The sequence below is a fragment of the Culicoides brevitarsis genome, chromosome 1 (assembly GCF_036172545.1).
Source record: "Culicoides brevitarsis isolate CSIRO-B50_1 chromosome 1, AGI_CSIRO_Cbre_v1, whole genome shotgun sequence".
NCBI lineage: Eukaryota > Metazoa > Arthropoda > Insecta > Diptera > Ceratopogonidae > Culicoides > Culicoides brevitarsis.
Genome location: NC_087085.1, coordinates 1,984,845 through 2,004,521, shown reverse-complemented (window position 1 = coordinate 2,004,521; position 19,677 = coordinate 1,984,845). Strand labels below are relative to the sequence as shown.

General features: G+C 27.0%; 2 protein-coding genes across 2 annotated transcripts; one reads left to right on the top strand and one right to left on the bottom strand.

Moving 5' to 3' along the window:
* Positions 1–1,216: 1,216 nt before the first annotated feature.
* LOC134835045 (probable cytochrome P450 12a5, mitochondrial) lies at positions 1,217–3,932 on the top strand. The gene is made up of 3 exons (XM_063849900.1): positions 1,217–2,200; positions 3,057–3,216; positions 3,277–3,932. The coding sequence occupies exons 1-3, from the start codon at positions 1,398–1,400 to the stop codon at positions 3,865–3,867; spliced, it is 1,554 nt and encodes a 517-aa protein (XP_063705970.1). The 5' UTR covers positions 1,217–1,397; the 3' UTR covers positions 3,868–3,932.
* Positions 3,870–18,986, bottom strand: LOC134835035 (serine/threonine-protein kinase RIO1). Its single transcript, XM_063849888.1, has 4 exons — positions 18,867–18,986; positions 17,573–18,814; positions 17,406–17,508; positions 3,870–4,155 (listed from the first exon to the last, which is right to left on the bottom strand). Exons 1-4 carry the CDS (start codon positions 18,921–18,923, stop codon positions 3,917–3,919), a joined length of 1,641 nt encoding a protein of 546 aa, XP_063705958.1. The 5' UTR covers positions 18,924–18,986; the 3' UTR covers positions 3,870–3,916.
* Positions 18,987–19,677: the final 691 nt, after the last annotated feature.

Below are 19,677 nucleotides of genomic sequence, written 5' to 3'. Positions count from 1 at the left end.
GATTAAAGAATTTATGATTCTGCATGACTATCTTAAATTAGTTTCAAATAAACAACAAACAATGAAACAAACAAAATGTGACGTAAATGAGGAAGAATAACATTGTTGCAAAAAGTAAATGAACTCCAAAGTTCATTCAGAAGGTAAATAATAAATAAAAAAATAAAAATGGAGGCTTAAAAAAATTATTGTTCTCGATTTTTATAATTTTTTAAAAAATTACAAGAAAAATTCTGAAAATTAATGAAATTAATTAATTTTTTTTAAATAATTTAATTACTGTTTATTTTAAATATTAATAATATTTTTTATTTTTTTTTTTGAAATTACGTAAAATTTTTTTTAAGTATAAATTAAATTTATATAATTTTTTTTTATAAATTTAATTTTTTTGTTAATTTTAAAATATTTAATTTCTGTAAAATATTGTTTTTAATTTTTAAATATCAACTTTAAAATAAGTAAAAAAAAATAATTTTTTGATACTTCAGGATTTTTAAGCGATTTATTAAATATAAAAGCCCTTAAATAGGTATTTAAAGTATAAAAAATATTATTTAACTCGATTTTTTAAAAAAATATTTTTTTATTTAATAAAATTGCGTTATTTGATTATTCGTTGGTTTAATTTGTTCAATATTTTATATTTCCTAATTTTTTATCATCTAAAAAATTTCAAATTAATTTTTTTATTTAATTTTTTAATTACTTTTTTTTAATTAACTTTTTTATTTATTTTTTTTTTATTTTAAATTTCGATTAAATATTTTTTAAATTTATTATAAATATTTATTTGATTAATTTTAATTAATTTATTATTATTATTTTATTTTTTTTTTTTTTTTTTTGAATAAATATTATTTTTTATTTTTTTTAAATATTTTTCTTATTATTTTTTATTTTTTATAATTATTTTTAAATTTAATTCATATTTTTAGACATAGAATTATTAAAAAAAAATGAAGAATTTAAAAAAAAATATTTTTATAAATATTTAAAATAAAACTAAGTAGACGCCACTTAACGAGATCTTAATAATTCAAGATCATCCGTTATCATTTTTTTTCTCAAATTCCTCTCATTTTTTTTACGGAATCCCAAAGTCGAACAAACGAAATTCCAAACAAATCGTGAATCATCATTGTTTATTCGTCTCTCTTTTATCACATTTTTCAGCTAAAAATCTCGTGAGTGAATTTCATAACAATCGAAAAAAACACAAATAATAAATTATCGACACGAACTCAGTTACTCTTCGACCATCGACGTGTTCACGCTACTTTTTTATTCGCGCGCGACGATAATTGATCGACCTTGATTTTTTTTTACTTTGTTTTGATACTTTTCGTATCTAATCTGTGAATAAAGTGAATGAATTTCGTGATTTCGCGTCAAAAATGCTCAAATTAAGTCTCAGACCTGCAAATTTGCTTCGAAATTTCGCTTCTCAAGCAACTGCTTGTCCTCATGCCGCAAATTCCGCCGATATTGAATGGAAAAATGCAAAACCTTACAGCGAAATTCCATCTCCGGGCCTCGGAATGTTGTTCAAGTTCATGCCGGGAGGCGAACTTTACAATACTTCAATTTTGCACATGAATCAATATTTTCACAAAAATTTCGGCAACATCGCTCGAATGCGAGGCATGTTCGGAGCTCAGGATGTCGTCATGATTTACGATCCGCAAGACTTTGCCACAGTTTTTCGCAAAGAAGGTCAATGGCCGCAACGAAAAGCGCTCGAAGGCATGGATTATTACCGGGAAAAATTGCGCCGCGATGTTTACAAGAAAAACGGTTTGCTCGGAAATGACGGTCCTCAATGGCAAGAGTTTCGTTCAGTTGTGAATCCGGTTTTAATGCAACCAAAAACCGTCGAGTTGTACGTAAATCGCATCGATGAGGTCACACGAGAGCTGGTTGAAATTATTCGAGAGGCTCGCGATGAGAAAGATGAGACTCCCGCTGATTTCGGGCATTATATGGAACGTTGGTCGTTGGAGTCGATGGGAACAATTGCCTTAGATACGCGTCTCGGGGTGTTGGAAAAGTCAAAAAATAACAAAGGAGACCGTTTGGCATATTTGATGGAGTCGATGTTTGAATTGTCGTTTGAGTTGGAGGCGAAACCTTCGCTTTGGAGAATCATCAAGACACCAAAGTTTGCGAAATTGATGAGAATGTTCGATGAAGTCACGAAGTAAGTTTGAATTTTTGATGTTTCATGATTTTCTGATGACAAATTTTACCTAAAATTAAAAATTTTAAAAATTAAAAAAAAATATCTCGAATTTCAAACTTTTAATTAATTTTTAGCTTTTTTAAATAAAATTTTTCTTTAAGAATGAATTTAAATTAAATTTAAAATTATGATTTAAAAAAAAATTAATTTTAAATTATAATTTAAAAACAATAATTTTAAAATATAATTTATAAAAAAAATAATCAAATTATAATTAAAATTTATTAAATTAAAAATTTAAATAAATTAAAAATAAATTTTAAAAAATATAGAAAAGTTTTCGTCCAAAGGACTCTAAACTTAAGCGCATTTCGTGTTTCTAAATTTCGCAATTATTCAAACGCCTTTTTTCGGCAAAAATTTAATTTAAATACGTATGAAACGACATTTTATTTTTTAAATTAAAAAAAAAACGACAAATTACTTACACGATTAAACAATTTTTTTTTGAAGACATAAAATTGTTCATGAAAAGCGAAAATTAATTTTTTTTAAAGAATTTTAATTAATTTTTTTTTAAAAATAATTAATTAATATTTTTTTTAAATTAAAATATCTTTATTTTAAATATTTAAAAAAAATTCTACAAGAAAATTTTTCACTCATTCGTGAAAAATAATCTAATTTGTAGGAAGATTTAAATTTTGAACTCAAATTTTACCAAAAAAAAAAAAAATAAATAATTTTTGAATAATTTTCTGAGCCTCTAATTTAAATTCTAAACTCTGCAAGGCATAAAATCTTATAAAGAAACTTAATTTTTTATATTTTTAAAAAAATTGTTAACTTACGACTTTTTTTTCTCTTCAAAAAGCATAACTTTATCATATGTACAAGAAGCAATCAAACGAATTGAGAACGAAAAAGAGCCAAAACCTGTCGAACAACAAGGCGTTCTCGAAAAACTACTCAGAATTGATCGAGATATCGCCACTGTGATGAGTATGGATATGTTAGCTGTCGGAGTTGATACCGTAAGTCTCAAAAAATTCCTTTTCAGACCCAATTTTTAAAACTTTTCATCAAAATTTTAGACTTCATCGACTGCCAAGTCACTTTTGTACCTTTTAGCAACAAATCCCGTACGTCAAGAAAAGCTCCGAAAGGAAATTTTGTCAATTCTCCCAACAAAAGACACTTTATTAACTCCTGAAAAGATGAGATCCCTTCCCTACCTTCGTGCCTGCATGAAAGAAGCTCATCGCATATTGCCTGTGATCGCGGGAACTGTTCGTGGCACGCAACAAGATCTCGTTTTGCAAGGATATCAAATCCCCAAAGGCACTTGGATTGTCATGGCAGGCGGCATTCTCACCGATAACGAAGAAAATTTCAGTAAACCACGAGAATTTATCCCCGAGCGATGGTTAAAAGACGATTCTCACAAAGCTGAAGGTGTTAAACACGCAAAAGAAGCTCATCCTTTTATTTATTTGCCTTTCGGATTCGGTCCGAGGATGTGTGTTGGGCGAAGATTCGCTGAACTTGAGATCGAAACTTTTATTATTCGATTTTTGAGGGAGTTTGAAGTCAGTTGGAAGTATCCCGAACCGAAAATGAGATCGACTTTTATTAATTCTCTCACGGGAGACCTGAAATTTACGATGAAAGAGTTGGATTATTAAATTATTTCACTTTTTTTAATTCACTTTCATGACTTTTGTACAAATAAAATTATTTCTTATTTTTACTGTATTGTTTTTCTTTGCGTTTCTTGATGTGTTTCTTCACTTTTGTTTTGCGTTTTTCGGCAGCAGCATCTTTGATGGCTTTTTTGCGGGCCTTTTTCTCTTCCGGGGTTTCGTTTTTGTTGCGACTACTGTTCACGAAGGATCCGTTTTCTTCATTTTCACTGTTTTCGGAGTCGCTGTCGTCTTCATTTGATGAGGATTCGTCTTCAGGTTTATCTTTTTCTGAAAGAAAATTAATGAAAAATCAATAATTTTGATTAAAATTTGTAGAAAAAATTTTAATTTCTCATAAAAACATTTTTTGTTTGTTCTCGAAATGAAATTTTTATTTCTCAAAGTTTTTTTGTTCGATCTCGAAATGAATTTTCAGCTCTCAAAATGATTTTTTTTACTCTCAAAAAAATTTTCCTTTGACATAGTTTTTTTTTTGAAAACTAAATCAAGAGAAAAACTAAATCAAAAACTGTGTCAAAGCCATTTTTTGTCAAATCTTGCTCCAAATTGATAAAAATTTATCAGAAGGGCTCTAATTTATCATTTTTAATTATTTTTCAACTCAAAACTGCCAAAAAATTGAAACTGAAAAAAAAATTTTCCTTTGACATAGTTTTGTTTTGAAAACTAAATCAAGAGAAAAAAAATTGTGTCAAAAACTGTGTCAAAGCAATTTTTGTCAAATCTTGCTCCAAATGGATAAAAATTTATCAGAGGGCTCTAATTTATCATTTTTAATTATTTTTCAACTCAAAACTGCCAAAAAATTGAAACTGAAAAAAAAATTTTCCTTTGACATAGTTTTGTTTTAAAAACTAAATCAAGAGCAAAAAAACTGTGTCAAAAACTGTGTCAAAGCTTTTTTTGTCAAATCTTGCTCCAAATGGATAAAAATTTATCAGAGGGCTCTAATTTATCATTTTTAATAATTTTATAACTCAAAACTGCCAAAAAATTGAAACTAAAAAAAAAATTTTCCTTTGACATAGTTTTGTTTTAAAAACTAAATCAAGAGCAAAAAAAACTGTGTCAAAGCAGTTTTTGTCAAATCTTGCTCCAAATGGATAAAAATTTATCAGAGGGCTCTAATTTATCATTTTTAATCATTTTTCAACTCAAAACTGCCAAAAAATTGAAACTGAAAAAAAATTTTTCCTTTGACATAGTTTTGTTTTAAAAACTAAATCAAGAGCAAAAAAAAACTGTGTCAAAAACTGTGTCAAAGCAATTTTTGTCAAATCTTGCTCCAAATGGATAAAAATTTATCAGAGGGCTCTAATTTATCATTTTTAATCATTTTTCAACTCAAAACTGCCAAAAAATTGAAACTGAAAAAAAATTTTTCTTTTGACATAGTTTTGTTTTAAAAACTAAATCAAGAGCAAAAAAAACTGTGTCAAAGCAATTTTTGTCAAATCTTGCTCCAAATGGATAAAAATTTATCAGAGGGGCTCTAATTTATCATTTTTAATCATTTTTCAACTCAAAACTGCCAAAAAATTGAAACTGAAAAAAAATTTTTCCTTTGACATAGTTTTGTTTTAAAAACTAAATCAAGAGCAAAAAAAACTGTGTCAAAAACTGTGTCAAAGCAATTTTTGTCAAATCTTGCTCCAAATGGATAAAAATTTATCAGAGGGCTCTAATTTATCATTTTTAATCATTTTTCAACTCAAAACTGCCAAAAAATTGAAACTGAAAAAAAATTTTTCTTTTGACATAGTTTTGTTTTAAAAACTAAATCAAGAGCAAAAAAAACTGTGTCAAAGCAGTTTTTGTCAAATCTTGCTCCAAATGGATAAAAATTTATCAGAGGGCTCTAATTTATCATTTTTAATCATTTTTCAACTCAAAACTGCCAAAAAATTGAAACTGAAAAAAAATTTTTTCTTTGACATAGTTTTGTTTTAAAAACTAAATCAAGAGCAAAAAAAACTGTGTCAAAAACTGTGTCAAAGCTATTTTTGTCAAATCTTGCTCCAAATGGATTGAAATTTGTCAGAGGGCTCTAATTTATCATTTTTAATAATTTTATAACTCAAAACTGCCAAAAAATTGAAACTGAAAAAAAAATTTTCCTTTGACATAGTTTTGTTTTAAAAACTAAATCAAGAGCAAAAAAAACTGTGTCAAAGCAATTTTTGTCAAATCTTGCTCCAAATGGATAAAAATTTATCAGAGGGCTCTAATTTATCATTTTTAATCATTTTTCAACTCAAAACTGCCAAAAAATTGAAACTGAAAAAAAATTTTTCCTTTGACATAGTTTTGTTTTAAAAACTAAATCAAGAGCAAAAAAAAACTGTGTCAAAAACTTTGTCAAAGCAATTTTTGTCAAATCTTGCTCCAAATGGATAAAAATTTATCAGAGGGCTCTAATTTATCATTTTTAATCATTTTTCAACTCAAAACTGCCAAAAAATTGAAACTGAAAAAAAATTTTTCTTTTGACATAGTTTTGTTTTAAAAACTAAATCAAGAGCAAAAAAAACTGTGTCAAAGCAATTTTTGTCAAATCTTGCTCCAAATGGATAAAAATTTATCAGAGGGCTCTAATTTATCATTTTTAATCATTTTTCAACTCAAAACTGCCAAAAAATTGAAACTGAAAAAAAATTTTTCCTTTGACATAGTTTTGTTTTAAAAACTAAATCAAGAGCAAAAAAAACTGTGTCAAAAACTGTGTCAAAGCAATTTTTGTCAAATCTTGCTCCAAATGGATAAAAATTTATCAGAGGGCTCTAATTTATCATTTTTAATCATTTTTCAACTCAAAACTGCCAAAAAATTGAAACTGAAAAAAAATTTTTCTTTTGACATAGTTTTGTTTTAAAAACTAAATCAAGAGCAAAAAAAACTGTGTCAAAGCAATTTTTGTCAAATCTTGCTCCAAATGGATAAAAATTTATCAGAGGGCTCTAATTTATCATTTTTAATCATTTTTCAACTCAAAACTGCCAAAAAATTGAAACTGAAAAAAATTTTTTCTTTGACATAGTTTTGTTTTAAAAACTAAATCAAGAGCAAAAAAAACTGTGTCAAAGCCATTTTTTGTCAAATCTTGCTCCAAATGGATTGAAATTTATCAGAGGGCTCTAATTTATCATTTTTAATTATTTTATAACTCAAAACTGCCAAAAAATTGAAACTGAAAAAAAAAAATTTCCTTTGACATAGTTTTGTTTTAAAAACTGGATAAAAATTAAAATGGATAAAAATTTATCAGAGGGCTCTAATTTATCATTTTTAATCATTTTTCAACTCAAAACTGCCAAAAAATTGAAACTGAAAAAAAATTTTTCCTTTGACATAGTTTTGTTTTAAAAACTAAATCAAGAGCAAAAAAAACTGTGTCAAAAACTGTGTCAAAGCTATTTTTGTCAAATCTTGCTCCAAATGGATTGAAATTTGTCAGAGGGCTCTAATTTATCATTTTTAATCATTTTTCAACTCAAAACTGCCAAAAAATTGAAACTGAAAAAAAATTTTTCCTTTGACATAGTTTTGTTTTAAAAACTAAATCAAGAGCAAAAAAAAACTGTGTCAAAAACTGTGTCAAAGCAATTTTTGTCAAATCTTGCTCCAAATGGATAAAAATTTATCAGAGGGCTCTAATTTATCATTTTTAATCATTTTTCAACTCAAAACTGCCAAAAAATTGAAACTGAAAAAAAATTTTTCTTTTGACATAGTTTTGTTTTAAAAACTAAATCAAGAGCAAAAAAAACTGTGTCAAAGCAATTTTTGTCAAATCTTGCTCCAAATGGATAAAAATTTATCAGAGGGCTCTAATTTATCATTTTTAATCATTTTTCAACTCAAAACTGCCAAAAAATTGAAACTGAAAAAAAATTTTTCCTTTGACATAGTTTTGTTTTAAAAACTAAATCAAGAGCAAAAAAAACTGTGTCAAAAACTGTGTCAAAGCAATTTTTGTCAAATCTTGCTCCAAATGGATAAAAATTTATCAGAGGGCTCTAATTTATCATTTTTAATCATTTTTCAACTCAAAACTGCCAAAAAATTGAAACTGAAAAAAAATTTTTCTTTTGACATAGTTTTGTTTTGAAAACTAAATCAAGAGCAAAAAAAACTGTGTCAAAGCAGTTTTTGTCAAATCTTGCTCCAAATGGATAAAAATTTATCAGAGGGCTCTAATTTATCATTTTTAATCATTTTTCAACTCAAAACTGCCAAAAAATTGAAACTGAAAAAAAATTTTTTCTTTGACATAGTTTTGTTTTGAAAACTAAATCAAGAGCAAAAAAAACTGTGTCAAAAACTGTGTCAAAGCTATTTTTGTCAAATCTTGCTCCAAATGGATTGAAATTTATCAGAGGGCTCTAATTTATCATTTTTAATAATTTTATAACTCAAAACTGCCAAAAAATTGAAACTAAAAAAAAAATTTTCCTTTGACATAGTTTTGTTTTAAAAACTAAATCAAGAGCAAAAAAAACTGTGTCAAAGCAGTTTTTGTCAAATCTTGCTCCAAATGGATAAAAATTTATCAGAGGGCTCTAATTTATCATTTTTAATCATTTTTCAACTCAAAACTGCCAAAAAATTGAAACTGAAAAAAAAATTTTTCTTTTGACATAGTTTTGTTTTGAAAACTAAATCAAGAGCAAAAAAAACTGTGTCAAAGCAGTTTTTGTCAAATCTTGCTCCAAATGGATAAAAATTTATCAGAGGGCTCTAATTTATCATTTTTAATCATTTTTCAACTCAAAACTGCCAAAAAATTGAAACTGAAAAAAATTTTTTTCTTTGACATAGTTTTGTTTTAAAAACTAAATCAAGAGCAAAAAAAACTGTGTCAAAAACTGTGTCAAAGCTATTTTTTATATACATTTTCCTACAACTCACTACCGTAATTTTTGTCCGTCCCCGCCATAACTTTTTTATTTTAAGAGATAGAGGGCTCAAAGTAGGGTCAAAACATCATGAAATTTTTCGCCTAAGGTACGCTCATCATTAGATTTTCAACTTTCATGTATCAAATGGGACCTTCCTATATACCAAAAATCACAAAATTGACCATAACGGCATGAAAGAGAACTGTGAGAGACTTCATTCAACCGCCAAAAGATGCGCCTTGAAATTCTGAACAATTTTCATATACACATTATCCCTCTAACCTCGACAGAAATGGGAGAAAATTCGAAAATTCGCCATATATTATTATATACATTTTCCTACAACTCACTACCGTAATTTTTGTCCGTCCCCGCCATAACTTTTTTATTTTAAGAGATAGAGGGCTCAAAGTAGGGTCAAAACATCATGAAATTTTTCGCCTAAGGTACGCTCATCATTAGATTTTCAACTTTCATGTATCAAATGGGACCCTCCCATATAAGCCTATATACCAAAAATCACAAAATTGACCATAACGGCATGAAAGAGAACTGTGAGAGACTTCATTCAACCGCCAAAAGATGCGCCTTGAAATTCTGAACAATTTTCATATACACATCATCCCTCTAACCTCGACAGAAATGGGAGAAAATTCGAAAATTCGCCATATATTTATTATATACATTTTCCTACAACTCACTACCGTAATTTTTGTCCGTCCCCGCCATAACTTTTTTATTTTAAGAGATAGAGGGCTCAAAGTAGGGTCAAAACATCATGAAATTTTTCGCCTAAGGTACGCTCATCATTAGATTTTCAACTTTCATGTATCAAATGGGACCCTCCCATATAAGCCTATATACCAAAAATCACAAAATTGACCATAACGGCATGAAAGAGAACTGTGAGAGACTTCATTCAACCGCCAAAAGATGCGCCTTGAAATTCTGAACAATTTTCATATACACATTATCCCTCTAACCTCGACAGAAATGGGAGAAAATTCGAAAATTCGCCATATATTATTATATACATTTTCCTACAACTCACTACCGTAATTTTTGTCCGTCCCCGCCATAACTTTTTTATTTTAAGAGATAGAGGGCTCAAAGTAGGGTCAAAACATCATGAAATTTTTCGCCTAAGGTACGCTCATCATTAGATTTTCAACTTTCATGTATCAAATGGGACCCTCCCATATAAGCCTATATACCAAAAATCACAAAATTGACCATAACGGCATGAAAGAGAACAGTGAGAGACTTCATTCAACCGCCAAAAGATGCGCCTTGAAATTCTGAACAATTTTCATATACACATTATCCCTCTAACCTCGACAGAAATGGGAGAAAATTCGAAAATTCGCCATATATTATCCGAATGTACTCACGTTATATTTAAGAGTTAATATTAATACAGTAAAAATTCTATCATAGGGCACCCAAAATTCAAATGAGTGTACCAATAAGAGAATATTTATTCTCTAATAGGGCATATCAATATTCAGAAATTCATGCATTTTTCAAAGAAAATTCGTAAGAAATGTTGGATTTATAAATATTTTTGATCAGTAAGCTAAATTTTTACTGTTTCGATCAAAAATTATTCAAAAATTTGGAAATTTATTGAGAAAATTCAAAATGATGAATTTCTTTGAATTTTTTTTAAATTTTTAACTTTTTGAAGTTTTTTTTCCTTAATTATCATATTTTAGACAATTTGAAACTTTTTTCCATTCAAAATTGTTAATTAAAACCCAAAATTTAATATTTCAATTGAAATTGTATAGAAAATCGATGTGCCCTATTAGAGAATATGCCCTAACTTAGAATTGCCCTATGATAGAATTTTCACTGTATAATTAATTAATTAATTTTGTTATATTTAATAAGATATATATAGATTTCACAAATGTTTAAGCCAAATTCTAGAACGAACACTAAAAAGTCAAAAATAAAAAAAATATATATAAAAAAAAAAATTAAAAAAAATTTAAAAAAAATATTTAAAAAAAATATAAAAAAAAAATATTTAAAAAAAAAATATAAAAAAATATAATAATAAATTTAAAAAAAATATTAAAAAAAATAAAAAAAAAATATTTAAAAAAATATAATAAAAAATATATTTAAAAAAATAGATAAAAAAAAGTGTTAAAAAACACTAAAAATAAAACATTTTAAAAAACGAACTAAAAAGTAAAAAATAAGGGCTTTAAAAACGCACTAAAAAGGATAAAATAAGGGCCCTTTGTTAGCCAAGTCCCTTTTGTTAGCCAAGTCCCTTTGATCAGCGATACTATAAATTAAAAACTAAAATGTGGAGTTTTTAGTTCTATTTCTATATTGTTTTGTTGAAGGTTTTGCATGATATATATTATATTAATAATATATTAAATAAAGAGTATATTATTAATATTAAGAGATTATATTAATAGTATGTCAAAGTAATTTCGATAGATTCTATTAAAATTAAAGATAGGGATATAAGGCTTTTAAAACCTTTATTCAAAGTTTTGTGGAGAGTTTGAAAATGGTTTTGTTGTATTAAATACATAGTTTTCACAAAAGTCATAAACAAATTAGATTTTGAAGCTTTGAATGTAAAGAAAAAACTATCGAGTTCTTAAAAATTAATTTGATGAACACATCTTTACTGCACAATGGTTACTCAATATAGTATAAAGAAAATAAAAATTAAAATACAAAAAATCATCTATATGAATTTTCGTATATTATTCAAGTTGTTGCTTCAAAATGTGAAAAGTTAAAAGCTTAATTAGAAAAAAAAGTGAATATGAATGAAGCTAAACCCTAAGATGACTCAAATTAAAGTAAAATATCTATAGTCTTCTATTTGAACTGAACGATATACAAATCAACCATGCCGATTTTGACCAAATTAAATTCAAAATGAAAAGATGAGCTTATTTGCAAAACAACCTCTATATTGATTTTCATATGTATTATAAGAATCCTTTAGAAGATTACACATTGAACGTTTTCCTTACAAGGCGAACATTATGAATTTTTTTTCTTCGAATTCTTAAGAAAATTTAGGTGAAAGTATGTGACTAAAAACTCCACATTTTTAGTTTTTACTTTATAATATCGCTGATCAAAGGGACTTGGCTAACAAAAGGGACTTGGCTAACAAAGGGCCCTTATTTTATCCTTTTTAGTGCGTTTTTAAAGCCCTTATTTTTTACTTTTTAGTTCGTTTTTTAAAATGTTTTATTTTTAGTGTTTTTTAACACTTTTTTTTATCTATTTTTTTAATATATTTTTTATTATATTTTTTTAAATATTTTTTTTTTATTTTTTTTATTTTTTTTTAAATTTTTTTTAATTTTTTTTTTAATATATTTTTTATTATATTTTTTTAAATATTTTTTTTTATATTTTTTTTTAAATATTTTTTTAAATTTTTTTTAAATATTTTTTTTTTTATATTTTTTTTAAATATTTTTTTAAATTTTTTTTAATTTTTTTTTGTCAAATCTTGCTCCAAATGGATAAAAATTTATCAGAGGGCTCTAATTTATCATTTTTAATCATTTTTCAACTCAAAACTGCCAAAAAATTGAAACTGAAAAAAAATTTTTTCCTTTGACATAGTTTTGTTTTAAAAACTAAATCAAGAGCAAAAAAAAACTGTGTCAAAAACTGTGTCAAAGCAATTTTTGTCAAATCTTGCTCCAAATGGATAAAAATTTATCAGAGGGCTCTAATTTATCATTTTTAATCATTTTTCAACTCAAAACTGCCAAAAAATTGAAACTGAAAAAAAATTTTTCTTTTGACATAGTTTTGTTTTAAAAACTAAATCAAGAGCAAAAAAAACTGTGTCAAAGCAATTTTTGTCAAATCTTGCTCCAAATGGATAAAAATTTATCAGAGGGCTCTAATTTATCATTTTTAATCATTTTTCAACTCAAAACTGCCAAAAAATTGAAACTGAAAAAAAATTTTTCTTTTGACATAGTTTTGTTTTAAAAACTAAATCAAGAGCAAAAAAAACTGTGTAAAAGCAATTTTTGTCAAATCTTGCTCCAAATGGATAAAAATTTATCAGAGGGCTCTAATTTATCATTTTTAATAATTTTATAACTCAAAACTGCCAAAAAATTGAAACTAAAAAAAAAATTTTCCTTTGACATAGTTTTGTTTTAAAAACTAAATCAAGAGCAAAAAAAACTGTGACAAAGCAATTTTTGTCAAATCTCACTCCAAATGGATAAAAATTTATCAGAGGGCTCTAATTTATCATTTTAAAGCATTTTACAACTCAAAACTGCCAAAAAATTGAAACTGAAAAAAAATTTTTTCTTTGACATAGTTTTGTTTTGAAAACTAAATCAAGAGCAAAAAAAACTGTGTCAAAGCAGTTTTTGTCAAATCTTGTTCCAAATGGATAAAAATTTATCAGAGGGCTCTAATTTATCATTTTTAATCATTTTTCAACTCAAAACTGCCAAAAAATTGAAACTGAAAAAAAATTTTTTCTTTGACATAGTTTTGTTTTAAAAACTAAATCAAGAGCAAAAAAAACTGTGTCAAAAACTGTGTCAAAGCTATTTTTGTCAAATCTTGCTCCAAATGGATTGAAATTTATCAGAGGGCTCTAATTTATCATTTTTAATCATTTTTCAACTCAAAACTGCCAAAAAATTGAAACTGAAAAAAAATTTTTCCTTTGACATAGTTTTGTTTTAAAAACTAAATCAAGAGCAAAAAAAAACTGTGTCAAAAACTGTGTCAAAGCAATTTTTGTCAAATCTTGCTCCAAATGGATAAAAATTTATCAGAGGGCTCTAATTTATCATTTTTAATCATTTTTCAACTCAAAACTGCCAAAAAATTGAAACTGAAAAAAAATTTTTCTTTTGACATAGTTTTGTTTTAAAAACTAAATCAAGAGCAAAAAAAACTGTGTCAAAGCAATTTTTGTCAAATCTTGCTCCAAATGGATAAAAATTTATCAGAGGGCTCTAATTTATCATTTTTAATCATTTTTCAACTCAAAACTGCCAAAAAATTGAAACTGAAAAAAAATTTTTCTTTTGACATAGTTTTGTTTTAAAAACTAAATCAAGAGCAAAAAAAACTGTGTCAAAAACTGTGTAAAAGCAATTTTTGTCAAATCTTGCTCCAAATGGATAAAAATTTATCAGAGGGCTCTAATTTATCATTTTTAATAATTTTATAACTCAAAACTGCCAAAAAATTGAAACTGAAAAAAAAATTTTCCTTTGACATAGTTTTGTTTTAAAAACTAAATCAAGAGCAAAAAAACTGTGTCAAAAACTGTGTCAAAGCTATTTTTGTCAAATCTTGCTCCAAATGGATTGAAATTTGTCAGAGGGCTCTAATTTATCATTTTTAATCATTTTTCAACTCAAAACTGCCAAAAAATTGAAACTGAAAAAAAAATTTTCCTTTGACATAGTTTTGTTTTAAAAACTAAATCAAGAGCAAAAAAAACTGTGTCAAAAACTGTGTCAAAGCAATTTTTGTCAAATCTTGCTCCAAATGGATAAAAATTTATCAGAGGGCTCTAATTTATCATTTTTAATCATTTTTCAACTCAAAACTGCCAAAAAATTGAAACTGAAAAAAAATTTTTCTTTTGACATAGTTTTGTTTTAAAAACTAAATCAAGAGCAAAAAAAACTGTGTCAAAGCAATTTTTGTCAAATCTTGCTCCAAATGGATAAAAATTTATCAGAGGGCTCTAATTTATCATTTTTAATCATTTTTCAACTCAAAACTGCCAAAAAATTGAAACTGAAAAAAAATTTTTCTTTTGACATAGTTTTGTTTTAAAAACTAAATCAAGAGCAAAAAAAACTGTGTCAAAGCAATTTTTGTCAAATCTTGCTCCAAATGGATAAAAATTTATCAGAGGGCTCTAATTTATCATTTTTAATCATTTTTCAACTCAAAACTGCCAAAAAATTGAAACTGAAAAAAAACTTTTTCCTTTGACATAGTTTTGTTTTAAAAACTAAATCAAGAGCAAAAAAAACTGTGTCAAAAACTGTGTCAAAGCAATTTTTGTCAAATCTTGCTCCAAATGGATAAAAATTTATCAGAGGGCTCTAATTTATCATTTTTAATCATTTTTCAACTCAAAACTGCCAAAAAATTGAAACTGAAAAAAAATTTTTCTTTTGACATAGTTTTGTTTTAAAAACTAAATCAAGAGCAAAAAAAACTGTGTCAAAGCAATTTTTGTCAAATCTTGCTCCAAATGGATAAAAATTTATCAGAGGGCTCTAATTTATCATTTTTAATCATTTTTCAACTCAAAACTGCCAAAAAATTGAAACTGAAAAAAAAATTTTCCTTTGACATAGTTTTGTTTTAAAAACTAAATCAAGAGCAAAAAAACTGTGTCAAAAACTGTGTCAAAGCTATTTTTGTCAAATCTTGCTCCAAATGGATTGAAATTTGTCAGAGGGCTCTAATTTATCATTTTTAATAATTTTATAACTCAAAACTGCCAAAAAATTGAAACTGAAAAAAAAATTTTCCTTTGACATAGTTTTGTTTTAAAAACTAAATCAAGTGCAAAAAAACTGTGTCAAAAACTGTGTCAAAGCAATTTTTGTCAAATCTTGCTCCAAATGGATAAAAATTTATCAGAGGGCTCTAATTTATCATTTTTAATCATTTTTCAACTCAAAACTGCCAAAAAATTGAAACTGAAAAAAAATTTTTTCTTTGACATAGTTTTGTTTTAAAAACTAAATCAAGAGCAAAAAAAACTGTGTCAAAAACTGTGTCAAAGCAATTTTTGTCAAATCTTGCTCCAAATGGATAAAAATTTATCAGAGGGCTCTAATTTATCATTTTTAATCATTTTTCAACTCAAAACTGCCAAAAAATTGAAACTGAAAAAAAATTTTTCCTTTGACATAGTTTTGTTTTAAAAACTAACAAGAGCAAAAAAAACTGTGTCAAAAACTGTGTCAAAGCAATTTTTGTCAAATCTTGCTCCAAATGGATAAAAATTTATCAGAGGGCTCTAATTTATCATTTTTAATCATTTTTCAACTCAAAACTGCCAAAAAATTGAAACTGAAAAAAATTTTTTTCTTTGCATAGTTTTGTTTTAAAAACTAAAAAATGTGTCAAAGCTATTTTTGTCAAATCTTGCTCCAAATGGATAAAAATTTATCAGAGGGCTCTAATTTAAAAATTTTTTCAACTTGCCAAAAAATTTAAACTGAAAAAAAATTTTTCCTTTGACATAGTTTTGTTTTAAAAACTAAATCAAGAGCAAAAAAACTGTGTCAAAAACTGTGTCAAAGCTATTTTTTGTCAAATCTTGCTCCAAATGGATAAAAATTTATCAGAGGGCTCTAATTTATCATTTTTAATCATTTTTCAACTCAAAACTGCCAAAAAATTGAAACTGAAAAAATTTTTTTCTTTGACATAGTTTTGTTTTAAAAACTAAATCAAGAGCAAAAAAACTGTGTCAAAAACTGTGTCAAAGCTATTTTTGTCAAATCTTGCTCCAAATGGATAAAAATTTATCAGAGGGCTCTAATTTATCATTTTTAATCATTTTTCAACTCAAAACTGCCAAAAAATTGAAACAGAAAAAAATTTTTTTCCTTTGACATAGTTTTGTTTTAAAAACTAAATCAAGAGCAAAAAAACTGTGTCAAAAACTGTGTCAAAGCTATTTTTGTCAAATCTTGCTCCAAATGGATAAAAATTTATCAGAGGGCTCTAATTTATCATTTTTAATCATTTTTCAACTCAAAACTGCCAAAAAATTGAAACTGAAAAAAAATTTTTCCTTTGACATAGTTTTGTTTTAAAAACTAAATCAAGTGCAAAAAAACTGTGTCAAAAACTGTGTCAAAGCAATTTTTGTCAAATCTTGCTCCAAATGGATAAAAATTTATCAGAGGGCTCTAATTTATCATTTTTAATAATTTTATAACTCAAAACTGCCAAAAAATTGAAACTGAAAAAAAATTTTTCCTTTGACATAGTTTTGTTTTAAAAACTAAATCAAGAGCAAAAAAACTGTGTCAAAAACTGTGTCAAAGCAATTTTTGTCAAATCTTGCTCCAAATGGATAAAAATTTATCAGAGGGCTCTAATTTATCATTTTTAATCATTTTTCAACTCAAAACTGCCAAAAAATTGAAACTGAAAAAAAATTTTTCCTTTGACATAGTTTTGTTTTAAAAACTAAATCAAGAGCAAAAAAAACTGTGTCAAAAACTGTGTCAAAGCAATTTTTGTCAAATCTTGCTCCAAATGGATAAAAATTTATCAGAGGGCTCTAATTTATCATTTTTAATCATTTTTCAACTCAAAACTGCCAAAAAATTGAAACTGAAAAAAAAATTTTCCTTTGACATAGTTTTGTTTTAAAAACTAAATCAAGTGCAAAAAAAACTGTGTCAAAAACTGTGTCAAAGCAATTTTTGTCAAATCTTGGATAAAATTGTGGATAATGGATAAAAATTTGTCAGAGGGCTCTAATTTATCATTTTTAATCATTTTGCAACTCAAAATGATTTTTTTTCTTTCTCGAAATGAATTTGTGTTTCTCAAAAAATTAAAAAAAAATTAAATAAATTTATCTCTTACCTTCAGATGCATTCGCAGCAGTGTCAAGGCCCGTAATTGTCTTATAAATCAACTCATCAGTATCAGCTTTCTTCTCAAAAATATCTCGTTCAACGTCGTAAACCTACAAAAGTCACAAAAACTCGTTTTAAATAAAATTTCACACCCATTTCTGGCGAAATTTTTACCTCATTCAACCTTTTCGGAATAAAAGCTTGTTTAAAAACTTCTTCATCGATTTTCTCCTGCGCCGTTAATTCATCCAAATTCCTTTCCGAAATTTTTTCTGAAATCGCAAGCAACCGTTCTTCCATATTTTCGTCTGTTATCGTCGGATCTGTGACAAAATCGAACAATTCCTTCACCGTCATCGTCGAAACTTCGTATTTTCTGAAAAAGTGACTGACATTTGTGCAATCTTTCCGCAAAAACTCCAAAGCATGCGGATGGTCATGTTCCACGGATTGGGATACGTCGATGATGACCAGCTTTCCTTTGTGATATAAAATGTTAAATTCCGACAAATCTGCATGCACGAGACGACATTTTTTGTACATGGTCCATATCATGACGACACAATCGCGATAAAGTTCGCGCGCCTTTGAAGATGAAAGTTCAACATCCTTCAATTTCGGTGCGGGCCATCCATTTTCTCCGATAAAAGTCATCAGCAGGACATGACCTCGCAGCAAAATGGGATGCGGCACAGGCATTTCCGAATTTTGCATTCGAACGAGATTTCGCATTTCCTTTTCAGCCCACGTTCGAACCATTTTACGCGGATTATGTCGACAATATCCATGCCGGAAACGATATTCGCCTGAAACGTACTTGTCCCGATCTTTAAAAACCAAAATTGAGGTTTTGTAAATTTTTATCGCAAAATCTTCGCCAGTTTTTGACGTTGCGTGATACACATTCGCTTCTTTGCCGGTTGAAATGCATCCGTTAATTTCCGAAATCATTCCGCGATTTAATAATTTGAACAAAATCATTCTCGTGCGCGGATCCATGACTTGTTCAGCTGTTGCGCGATCTTGTTTATCCTTGCTTCGAAGTCGATCCGCGTCGAAACGACGATCTTTTTCCATCAATGCGTTCACAGCCATTTTTGGTAATGATGGTTCGTATTTTTCGACGTTAATTTTGTTCGTGAAACGTTTAAAGAGCTTCTCCGAAGGTTGATAGCTGGAAACTTTATTTGTGGATTGTTGCGTGTTCGTGTGACGACCATTAATGTTCAAGTTTGGGGCATTTTTCTTCCCGTCATCGCCATATTCGTACAAATCCTCGTCGGAATAAGCCTCGTCTTCGTTGTCGTAGTCAAGCTCCTCGAGATTATCGTCTTTGTCGTACTTCGTTTTGAACGAGGCACGCAAATCGTCGAACAGGGAGTCGTTAATTGTGACTTTTTGTAACTCAGGAAGGATCTAAAAGTAAAAATTTTAGGAAAAAAGTTAATTTTTTGTTAGGGTTTCTTACTTCTTCGACGGGTTTTTGCACGAGAGGCTCTTCAGCGTCGTCAAATTGCCCCATCATTTTTGAAAAATAATTAAATTTTAATTAAAATTGGTTGAAAATTCACTCCACGTGAACTTTGTTTTGATTTTGACGAATGAGACGAATGAAAATGATGACTTCCGGTAAGGGGAGTTGTTTTCGGAGGATAAGGATGTTCCAAAAGTGATTTTTGTTTCACGTTGCATCATCGAAAAATAAATCATGGGGGAGGGAGAGTTAGCAGAAAAGTTTTAAAATTACTCAATTTTGAATTATTTTCTTTAGGTAATATTTTTATTGAATAAGGCTTTTTACTTAATTTTTCTTTTTCAAAAATATTTCATTTGAAATTTTTTTCTATTTGCTTTTCTCAAAAATCTCATAAAAACTCACAATTTTTTAAAAAAAAAATTTTAAATATCTAAAAAAAAATTATTCAAGAAAAGTAGAATTAAAATATATTTATTTTCAATTTTAATAAAAATTATTTCAAAATTAAACAAAAATATTTTTAAAGTTTAAAAACATGAGAAAAAATTTTTTTTTTCATTATTTTGTGTAAAATTCAGATTTTTTCTCATAATGTTCACAACTTACCTTTGAAATAGTTGAAAATATTAAAATGGCTTTTAAAACAAACTAATGTTAAGGTTATTTTAAAGAAAACTAAAAAGCAAAGTCATATGCAAATCAAAAGTCAAAAGTCAATGAGGGAATAAAATAATAAATTTAAAAAAAAAATTAGAATTTTCATTTTTTTTAGTAATTTTTGTATTGAAAATCTTATTTTGAC